Source organism: Morone saxatilis, unplaced genomic scaffold (assembly GCF_004916995.1).
Source record: "Morone saxatilis isolate NCDOM2014 unplaced genomic scaffold, NCSU_SB_2.0 Contig7, whole genome shotgun sequence".
NCBI classification, from domain to species: Eukaryota; Metazoa; Chordata; class Actinopteri; family Moronidae; genus Morone; species Morone saxatilis.
The window spans coordinates 18,471,666-18,483,126 of NW_023340246.1; the positions used below are offsets into that span (position 1 = coordinate 18,471,666).

General features: G+C 39.2%; 1 protein-coding gene across 1 annotated transcript; it reads left to right on the forward strand.

Annotated features, from left to right (window-relative positions):
- Window positions 1-1,279: 1,279 nt before the first annotated feature.
- Window positions 1,280-4,761, forward strand: LOC118340872 (bifunctional protein GlmU-like). The gene is made up of 3 exons (XM_035679027.1): window positions 1,280-1,364; window positions 3,114-3,305; window positions 4,106-4,761. Exons 1-3 carry the CDS (start codon window positions 1,362-1,364, stop codon window positions 4,361-4,363), a joined length of 453 nt encoding a protein of 150 aa, XP_035534920.1. The 5' UTR covers window positions 1,280-1,361; the 3' UTR covers window positions 4,364-4,761.
- Window positions 4,762-11,461: the final 6,700 nt, after the last annotated feature.

An 11,461-nucleotide genomic window follows, 5' to 3' on the forward strand; every position in this document is an offset into this window, starting at 1 on the left:
CAAACCACAGGTCGAGAAGGTTAAAGGAAAAAAAAGTCTAATAACCTGCTGTGCTGCAGCAATGTTGGAAACAGTGATGTGATGTGATGTCAGTCTTCTGCAAGTGGATCCATTTTCCAAACCACAGCGCCACCTATAGGGAAAAACAAAGATTGTTTGGAACCATTAAAGTTAAATGCATGAAGAAAGAGTGTTAAAGTTAAAAAGGCAAGATTGTTAATTTCCTGCAGCTTTACAAATTACACTCAAAGTTCATTCTGATGCGGTTTTGACTCATTTAAATTGTTATTATTGTTGTTTTTTTCCGAATTTTAATAATCTTGTCAACAAATGAATACAGTTGAATTAAAAGGATATCATATCTCTCAACTACAGAATTATTTTCCTGCTTTTGAATCTAGATCATTGTGCACTGAGTGAATAGTGTTTAAAATATATATATATATATATATATATATATATATAGTCCAGTTAAAACAGAGGACATTTGAACTCATGGGGTATTTATAAAGTTCTGGCTACTGCTCTGGAGTATGTTTTTATGTTTTATGAGTGTCTGTTTCCTTTCAAGCTGAGTCAAGTCCAGTTTCTTCCCAGTTAATAATACTAACCATAGCTATACTGAAGGTTTTCACAGATGGGTTTGTTCATATATCAGTTATAGCTTCATTGATATAACATTTTATCCCTAAAAACATGGCAAAATATATTTTTTTATTGTCTGATTTAAGGATCGATATAAACAGATATCCAAAATTCCCTCTGTAAAAACATTGACTCTAATATGTCACTAAAATGGACCAAGAATTAATAATCTGTCTTTATCCATTGTTAAGATTTCTGTTTTAGGAATGCATGTAAATAAGTGCATATTTAATGAAAGAATGCAGAATTTGCATATTTAAAATCAACAGTGGAACTTTCATGGTGATATCTATTAGTTAAAATGTTTACCCTATTCACCTGTAGTGTCTTTAAACATGAATCAAAGATAAGGCAGTAGAGCACATTGCAATCATTGTAATTAAAATCACAATAACCAACTACATGATAAGCTTTTACCTCCACTTCTGAAAAAAGAAAAAAGAAACGTATTTGTAAAATAAAATCTATATAATTGAATAAATGTTTAAAGTTATGTGAAATATTTGAATATGTAACATTACAACTGTACACACATAACACCAGCAGGTGGCAGCAAAAGACCATGAAAAAAAAAAAAAACTAAAACCTGCAGTCTTTGCTGTTTAGTGAGCATGCTCAGTTCCTTCCAAATTGCTAAAGATCCTACATGCGTGACTGTAAATGTTTAACAGAAGTGTTCAGAGTTTAGTCCTTCGGGAGCTTCATACTTGTGCAGAATGGTGAGTTCTCACTTCTGATCTTTTGAAAACCTTTCTAACTTTGCAGTCAACTCAATCCAAAGCACATGTTAGACATCCATTTGTTTAAATCCACTGCAGGTTTGTTTCACTTTGATTTACAGACCTTCACTCTATGAGTTTCATCTTTACACCACCCTCACTTTCATTAGGTTCTCTCTCCAGTATTTGGAGGGACGCAAACTGCAGCAAAGGCAATGTGAAAATATCCAACTAAACATAATTTACTACTGCATGTTTAAAGGCATGTTTAAAGGCCTTTTCAGACTCCTTAAAACTCTAAAACTAATTTCTGATAAATTAGTGTAAGAAGAATTATTAGAAATCAAACCTTGTTCAGTAACCATTTAATGCAGGCCATCAATAAAATTACAATATAATTATGTTCTTCACCTTTATAGGAATAATGTACCAAAAAAAAATCAAGTAGGACCTTTTAAATGATCAAATATGATGATTATTAAAGCTAAAGATGATTGTTAGTTCACACATTGACTCGTGTATGTAACATGTAGAGTAATGTGATGTTTGCTCCACCTCTCTGCCTGTTTTCTATAAGCTCTTTTTAAACTTACGGCTCAGTGTGAGCTTCACTGATATCGCCCTCCTCTCCCCCCGCAGGGTCAGAGGTCAGGCTGGTGTTTGGTTAAGCACAGTGATCCTGTTAAAGATCTGAATGGACCACACACACACACACACACACACACACACACACACGCACATCCACTGAAAAAACTTTTTTTTTCAATACATTTAGAGCCCGTTTTACGCAGAGACACTTTGTGGTTCTCCAGCAACATTTAGTTGACACAAACCTTTACTGACCATGTGAATTATGATTCTTGTTTTAGAACCAAGCGTGACTTTGTTATAGCACCACAAAAACCTCTTAAGACTGTAAGACTTTTGTGTTTGTTAAGATGGTTACTGTGTCAGATTAGGTGGTTATAGAGTCATAAATGACATGACAGACTGACCAATCATAGATGGCCATCTTTCACAACCTGCGTGTCATTAGGAAGAAGAATGTAAACAAACAATGACATCCAAAGCGTGTGTTTAATACTGACAGAGTGGAAGAGCGCTTTGTGCTCCTGTTGGTCAATGTCACAAAACACACCATGGAATTTTACCGCTCCCAATAAGCAGACTTGCACCTTGCATCAGTGTATGAATTAGAGCCTTGTTAAAGACTTCAGAGTGCACTCTCTGATACATGCACAAACACACACACATTGTTTTCATCAAAAACATGTCAATGTCATCAGTGTGCAGGATTTCCGGGACATTGCACTCCAGTAGAGTCTAAAAGCACTCTACAACTGAGATCATTTAATGAGGTGTGCCATCATATTTCTGGCATCTGAAGTAGAGATGAGAGGCGAGGGGGAAATGTGTAAATAAGGCTTTATTTACTCAAAAACTGCAGTACCTGATGAAAAGATTGCCCGACTCAAAGCCTTACAGAGAACAAAACTAATGGTGTGTTCAGACACTTTTTGTCAACATACTTTTGGTCAAAATGTTCCAAGTTTTCCAAAAAAAAAGCTTGAGGCATAAAAAAATAAACAAGAGGATACACTGGCATGATACTTGAGTTTGTGTTATGAGTTGATAATGGAAAACTGGTTAACCTAGTACCTGATAAATTATGAATATAGCAGTCGACGTATTTGCATCTTGAAGGACAAAATGCTCAAATAAAGAAGTGAAACCATCTTTTTCTCCCAGAGTTCAGCAGGAGGAGGATCCTCCCTTCAGGTCCATGCTGTCAGGTTCGGCCCGGGTCAGGAGCTGTTGGGATCTCTCCAGGAGTTTGTGGTGGAGAGGCGACTCCGAGCGCCATTCATCATCACCTGCGTCGGCAGCGTCACCAAGGCCACGCTCCGGCTGGCCAACGCCACGGCAACAAATACAAATGAGGTAGTCACTGCCGGCAGCGTGAAGGCCTGATATGAAGTCTTGACACAGGCGCCAATAAAAATGTACAAATCACTCAAAATGTGATTATAGAAGAGTTCAAGGTTGAAAAAAGGTTGTTTTACTATTCATACACACAAATACGGAAGAAGATTGACAAAAATAAAATCATAATACAGTCTACTTATATGTCCCAACTTGTGCCAATGTAATTCATCTACAGACATAAATGAGATATTGTGTGAAATCCACACAGTCATACTTTCAACTGGTTTTCTCAGCTTGTCTCTATTTAATATATAAACGGACATTGGTCTTGTTCTGGTGGCCCATTATTCCAAAACCCCAATTGTCTGAAAAATCTCCAATTGGACCGAAAGTCTATTTGTCTGACAGCCCATTATCCCGAGAAACACAAGCCCATTGCTGCAAAGGCCTGTTGGTTTTAGGAAAATATCCTGGTTTTTGTTAAAAAAAGCATGTAACTTATGTCAATTAAGTTACGTATGTAAGATGTTGATACCAAAGAGTGTTTTATTTGGGACAATGGGCCCTTAGTGGCCATTTATGACGAATTGTTGGAAAAAATGGGCTTTCAATCCAATGGGACATTTTTAGATTTTCGAAATAATGGGCCATTCGAAGATGGCACCATATTAGTTATGTTACTATAAATACATTTTACTCAGTGTATTGAAGGAACTAGTTAGGGAGGCAGTGGACACTTTGGGTGGTGAAAACCAAAACAGAAGATCCATGTGATTTTACAAAGTCCTCCATGTTAGCTTGTCATGTTCCCTCAGATGATCCACCTCAGCGGGCGGTTTGAGATCGTCTCCCTGGTCGGTACACTGAACCCCGACGCCCACCTCCACATCTGCCTGTCAGACTTTGAGGGCAAGACGGTCGGTGGTCACGTGATGGGAGATCTGGAGGTGTTCACCACTGCCGAGGTGGTCATTGGCGAGGCGGTCGACCTGCAGTTCACCAGAGAGATGGACGATGGGACAGGCTTTCCTGAGCTTGTGGTTAAACCGCGATCACAGAGTAAAGATAACTGAAGGATGTGACAGCTGAAGGAGTAAAAATTTAAATTTCACAAATAATACAACATTTTAAAAATTATTGTATTATTGTAGACTTATGGACAAACAAATAATAGAACAGACCAACTGGCTGACTGACTATGGCAGCTGATGACACAAGCTACTGCACAACTGTCTAAAATACGTGATGTAAAATGTTTTTGGTGATACCTGCTAGATAAACCCATCTCAGGCTTCTTCCTGTAATGTGTTTTTTTATTTTTGATCATTCTGTTTGGAGTTGGAGCAGCTCTGTGATCTGATTTCCCACATGGCGACTGTGAAAACATCCATAATAAACAGTAGTGTTCTTTGTATGTTGAGTCTGGACTGAGACTGATAGAAAATCTGACCTTCATTGCAGAACAGACCATATTGTCTGCATCTCCTCTGGCTTAAATTCATTGTATAATCGCACAAAGTAATGCTGCCTCTCTTTGTCAGTTTGTCAGGTCTCAACGTTTCCGTTCAATGTGAGCACCATGCTGTGTACATGTGGTTAAGGTTGTGAAACTGCCACTTTGGTTAGGTTTAGGCATCAAAACTTCGTCATGATCATGATTTTGGTAAAAAAAAATATGTTAATTACATTAGTCAAGTTACTACGTGAGTTGGTGATACCAGAGTGTGTTTTATTCAGGCCTCCGGAGCAATGGGTGTCATTCAAATGGGCTTTTGGTCCAACAAGACATTTTTCGTACTACTGGCTTTTCAGGAATAACACGCCAGCAGAAGAATGGTATGGCATCAATTAAAATGTGTAGGGTAATGTAACACAACATATTAGTAAAAACATATAGCATCTCTCGAGCTTTAAGAACATTATCGGGATGCAGCGTCCAAACACACATACATACATACAGGCAATAGGAGCGCCTCTGCAGGGGTCCCAGCTTGATGCTAATAGATGTTAAACTGAGCTGCGGCCTTTCAGAGCCTCTGACCCCCCCTAAGGATTAACCATGAGCTCAGCTCAGTCATGGCCACCGCCGCGAAGAAAGGAAGGCCTCTGCTGCCGTGTGGCAGGCGGGTCGGAAGGAGGGTAGGGTTTTGATGGAATCCAGTTCATGGAGTCTAATTGGACCTCGGGCTGATTGATTCCAGTCTAGTTGACGTGTTCCTTGATTACAACAAGACACACACTGTAGTTTATTTTGACTCAATCTGTTCATTACAGAAAGCTATGAATTTAGAATTAAATTAAACTTATGTTTAAATTCCAGTGTGTAGGATTCAGTGGCATCTAGCAGTGTAGTTGCAGAACTCACTTGTTTAACCCTCACCTTCCAAACATTAAGGAGAAACTAGGGTGGTTGCAAAATGGCCCTTTCTAGAGCCAATGTTTGGTTTACTGTAAAAACATAGATCTGAGATTGCAGAGAGAGCACTGTATACAGGAGCTACATTTTTAAAGGTTTAATGTGAAAACAGAATTTGGAAGTTTCTTGTATCAAAGTATTTCTCAAATCTTAAATATTGGACCCTCCTCCTCCAAAACAAACATACCACTAAGGAGAATTTTAAAAACATTACCTGTATGCAACCACATTCCTGTGCCACAGTAGTCAAGTTCCAATGTGAATATTATATGTGTATTAATGTGAGGAATGTTACAGTCTCTTCGTCACTCCACACAAATCTGATGTTTTTGTCACTTCACCGACTTTTACGCCTCAGATAAGCTTTTTTTTTGTGATAATAATCATAATCAATATTTTTGTATAATTTTCTTTTTCCAAATTTCACATGATTACACTTCTGTTTACAAATGTGATAATGTAATAGAAATCCACATAAGGCAACCTCGATAACATAATAATAATAATCATAATAAAAGGGTAAATCTTGCTAAATGGAATCTATGTACATAAAGTTTAACCAGTTAAACTTAAACCAGTCAGTGCCTGAAAGAACATAAATCAGTCTATAACTGAAGGATAATTTGTAAAATACTAAGAATAATAAAGAATGTGTGATTTGTTGTCAATTAATAGAAAATTCAAAAACCACCAGTATGGTCCCAGTTAGGATGAACATCTCCGAAAGTTTCTCCCACAGCTCAGCGATACCCTTGCAGGTCTGTGCAGTTTGTGTTGCTTCCAGGAGGACAAGACCGCACGTCAGCGGGGCAGCCGGCCTGCCGCCACATTAAAGCAGAGCAACAAAGCGTCCCTGCTGCAGCTTTGTGCTTTTGTTTTGCTGTGTTGACGCAGCATGGTGGCCGAAAAGCGTTGGTGGTCTGCCCCAGTGCCCCCTGGGAGGCAGTTTTACGCATCCAACTAAAGCAGCTCAGTTGTCGTTCCTGACAAATTGAAAGGCGGCGCAGCAGCCCAAAGCGGATGTTCGGGATTTGAAATATAGCTTTTGATTTAAAGACCATACTCAATTCCCCTCTTTTTGTCTCTCTGTTAATGGTATCCTCGTGTGGCAGAGATGATTAAACATCCACCGTGTTGTTTTTCCAATGCTTACGTGCACTTCTTACATTTCCACAGGAATAAATGTGTTATCCTTGTTTGAAATTTCTGTGAATAACAAGTTGGTCATAATGTTTGTTGTTTATTAATGTTTCATTGCAACGTTTGCAGTTGGCGTCCTGCTGTGAGGCACCAATTACATTTTACTGGGAGACTCTTGCACAACAAAGAGTTTACTTTAATCTCTGCAGAGCTTTAGTGTTCAAGACCGCTGTGGCTGCGTTCACATTGTAGCTCAACGCATCCCTGTTTGTATGTGTTTGTCATGGACAAAGTTATTGATTTCTGTTCCTTCAGGTTAAATGTCCTTGTTATAGAGACCTTTAGTCATATTTTATGTCCTAATTTTAACTTCATTATAATAGTTAGAATCTCACACAATGTGGAAAAAGATGGTACAGACCTTGATTTTTAAGAGTGCTGAGTAAGTATTGATTGAACACACTAGAACACATTAAAGCTGTGACCAGGATGTGGCTGAATAAGGCTAAACTAGTGACTGCATAGGCTCTTTTTAGTTGAATGAAAGCTCTGTGGACTGACTTGCCTAGAAACAGTCACAAGTGAGTCTTTCCATTATTATTTATACCTCCAACTTCTTTGAGTTGTTTCGGTGCATCAGCTTCTCTTTACAGCAACGAAGGCCGTAGTGGAGATGTTTCATCGCCAACGTACTTTTGTTAAATTACACATGACTCTGTGTTGTTTGTGCCTCCACCTTTATCAACCACAATACATGCAGTACAGTGCATACATACACAGGCAATTCAGAGGAGAATGGCACCATGAAGCCTCAGAAATTTGCTCTGTGTTCAATCTGAAAAAGACTTTTATGGAGGATATGAGGATATGGCCGTGCTGTTCTCAGTGGCAGCTCTGGCTCTTCGGGACCACACTTCAATGTCTTTCAGGATGGACACTAAATCATATCATGGCCTCTTGAATTAAAATTGGTGGAGAGACAGACTAACAGTAGCCCACAGGTGAAGTCAATATGAGTGATGTAATATTGTACTAAGCAAGGTAAATGTACATTTCCAAACACAAACACGGTTTCTATTTGTTGACCGAGCACTACGCAAGTAAAAGTGAAACAAAAATAAATAGTCATGTGAGTCGGCGGACAGTTAAAGGGAGTGAATATTTGTAAGAGAGAACTGTAATGTGACTGCACCTTCCTTTACCAGGAGTTTGCATTTGCACCAATCTGACTGGCCAACTTGGTGTGTTGCCAGATGATGTTACATTGCTTTGCAGCAAAAGTTGAGCCAATTGTAAACATTTTACAGACGATGCTGACTTTCTTTTAGCTGGAGCCTCTACGGCAGCACCCCACTTTGTCAATGCAGTGGTTTCATTATGAGTGAGGAGGCTGTGTTTATTCATGTTTTATTCAACAGAACTGCTTGTCAGATGGTCGAATATCTTCTGGTAGTGTCCAACAACTTTTTAAACAAAAGGGACTGAGTCGTACTTAGTGAGATCTGTTTTTATTGTTCTTCTTTATCATTGAGCCCAAATTTAACTATCCTGACGTGCCAGGTGGTTTGTTACAATCTGAGAGACTGTTTGGAAAAGGGCAGGGTCTTTAAAAAAGAACTTGGGAGGGTGGACTTGGATGAACCATATGGCATAGTAGGAGAGCGGAGCCAGTTGGCAATACAGAAGCCAGTCGAGAGAACAGCGACCACATCTTTTCCATCGAGGAAACCCCTCAGTTAAGTGTGGCATGAATTGCGTTAAAGATAAGGCAACATTATTTAATAGTACAGAGGATTAAATCCACTGACATAGCAGAGGGATATGATGTCACTTTGTGTGTTTACAATGCACATCATTGACATTTACAGCTGAACCAAGTCCACTCGTGAAAAATGTGAATTAAATTGTATTAGTGGGATGTACTTGTTTGAATCCAGTCCAAATCTTACCCTATGATTATCCAAATGAGTGTTTGCAGATAAACCCTGTAACCCTCACCCCCTAAAAGGGTCTCTTCCTGTTCTGATCAGGTAAATCTCCCCCTGCGCCAGTAGACCATAGATTCTCTGAGTGACCGACAAGGAGCAGAAAAGCTGGTGAGGAGGCTCGTAATTCCTCTGTTTAGTATCTGCTATTTCGCTCATTAGTGACTTCTCCTCCCTGTCACCTTTTGTCTAACTGTCTGTATTATCTGTCTGAGTAATGAGCCGTGTGAGCGGCACAGGGACTCCGTTGTTGATAAGACGCCCCCTCTCCGTTGAGACCAACCCAGGTCATTTGTAAGTCTGCTCCTGTTTTGGAAACAAGAGAAGCCGTGGCGGCGGTCGCAGGCCTTTGCACGTCTTCCGGCGCAGGGATGCAAGTAGCCGCCCCCCCGGGGAGCTGCTGCCGCTGATCAGGCAGCTTTCATGTGGCAGCCAAAGATCTCCCAGGCTAATGACACGCAGCTCTGTTTGAATGTCGCAGCATGGGGCAGAGGGCCGGACGGATAATACACACAGATCAAAACATCCAAGCCACCGCTGTCACTGCTGAGGGAAGTTGTCACAAGTTTGTTGAGTTTTTACACCAACATTGTGCCGTTTTTAACATTTAAAGACTCACAGAGACACTGAGGAGAGTCAAATACACACAAAATCAAAATGACTGTAAACACAAATGGCTTTCATACAGTTCAGTTCTGTCTCCAACAACAACAATGCATCTTGTTGAGAACAAATCCTTTCCCAAAGGAAAAAATTCAAGTCAATTTTATTTACAGTATACAGCCCAATATCACAAATCACAATTTTGCCTCAAGAGGCTTTACAATCTCTACAGCACACAACCCTGTATCTTTGGACCCTCGATTCAGATAAAGATCAGATGAAGATGTAAAGGAAAGAAAGAAGAAAAGTAAGAAAGAGAAAAACTGAAAAGAAACAGGAAAAAACAAGATAAGAAATGCAGAAGAAAGAAGGAAGAAAAGAGGAAATTTAAAAACAGACAGATCTCCACTAAACGCTCCAGCCGCTGGGTGATGTCACAGCGAGTTGGGTGATGCTTCGTTTTGGATTGTCCGTTTTCAAAGAAAAAATGGCGGACTCACTTCTTGTATTACAGCTGAACAGTCCATTAAAATGTGTTTCTGAAAACATTTGAGGCAAGAAATATGCAGTAACATAATCTTGATTCATATCTGATCAGCAATGATTACTTTGATGTGAGTGTGTGATCTGAGTTCTGTGAGCCTGGTGCGTTGCGCTGGATGGACTAATTTGCATAAAGTTGAAGCCAAGTCATGTTTATGCAAATTAAGATACAGAAAACGTACCATCAACCTGCAGTGGCATATTCATCCTGTACCGTGCAGCTGGAACTCCTGCTCTCAACATAAAATGACTTGACATACAGTACGCCTTTCTGTTACAGAAGAAAGAAAACAACAGATAGACCAGTGGCATCGTTGCTGTATGCATTGTTTTTCATTCATCAGTGGGCTAATTTGTCTAATCTTCATGGGTCTTTAGACCGCAGTGGGAACACAGACAATACTGAGCTGAGTAAGATCCTTGAAAAGTAGTTCCTGAGACTAAAAGTTCCAGGAACTTTGGGCGGAAACATTCTACGTCTAACAACAATACAATATTTAAGAGATTTTATTATTCACATCTAACGCCTTGGATGAGCTCAGTGTGATGAGAGAAAGCCTGTTTCTCTCACAAGGTCAAGTCACTGCAGCTGAATATTGTTGGAGAAGGTTGCAAAATCTCGTCTCAAAGGCTGAAACCACAGTAAAAAGGACACTGGAGCCTTTTGATGTGGTTTCAGAAGCAGTGCTTATCGATTGGCCCTTCAATTTTCCATTCAAATGTGGGTATGTTTGAACTGTGTCAAATGTGTCAGAAGTTCTACGCTTTTCAAATCATTTTCTACACTGACTGAACTTTGAACGAAGATTTGAACAGAAGTACCACAACAATCATCATCATCAACGTTTTTTGGAAAGTTGTTTGTTGTTTGTCACAGACATTTTTTTCCATTTTCCATTTTTTTCCATCAACTAACAGTTTGCTTTTATGTATTTTTTGTACCTAAAATTGCTCCTCTAAGTTATTTTTCATGCAAAAACATTTCTTGGCTCCAGCTTCACAAATGTGAAGATTTGCTGCTTTTTTATATTTTTTATTATATATTTTGTATTTAGGATTCTTGACTTCTGCTGTATTTCTTTGTTCTTTTCTCTGATCATTGTGACCGTTATGCACCAATAAACCAAGGCAAATTCTTTGTAGCAATGTGCAAGTGTGCAAACGTTGGCAATAAACCTGATCTGATTCTGATTTAAGTACATTTTCCCAACTATACTTAAGTAACATTGTCAGTGCAGGACTTATATCAGAGTATTTCTACAGTGTGGTATTAGGTATAGCATCTGAATACTTCCCCTGTCTTTAAGCTTCTGCTCACAGTCACTTCTAGTCTACTGATTGTTAATGAGACGGATGAAAATACACCACATCCATCTCATGCAACTCTGGAACCATGCCACTTTTGATATATAATCACCCTTTAAAGCTAATACAATAATACTGAAGCTAGTCCCTTCTGAGCTACTGTAGAAACATGGCAGTTC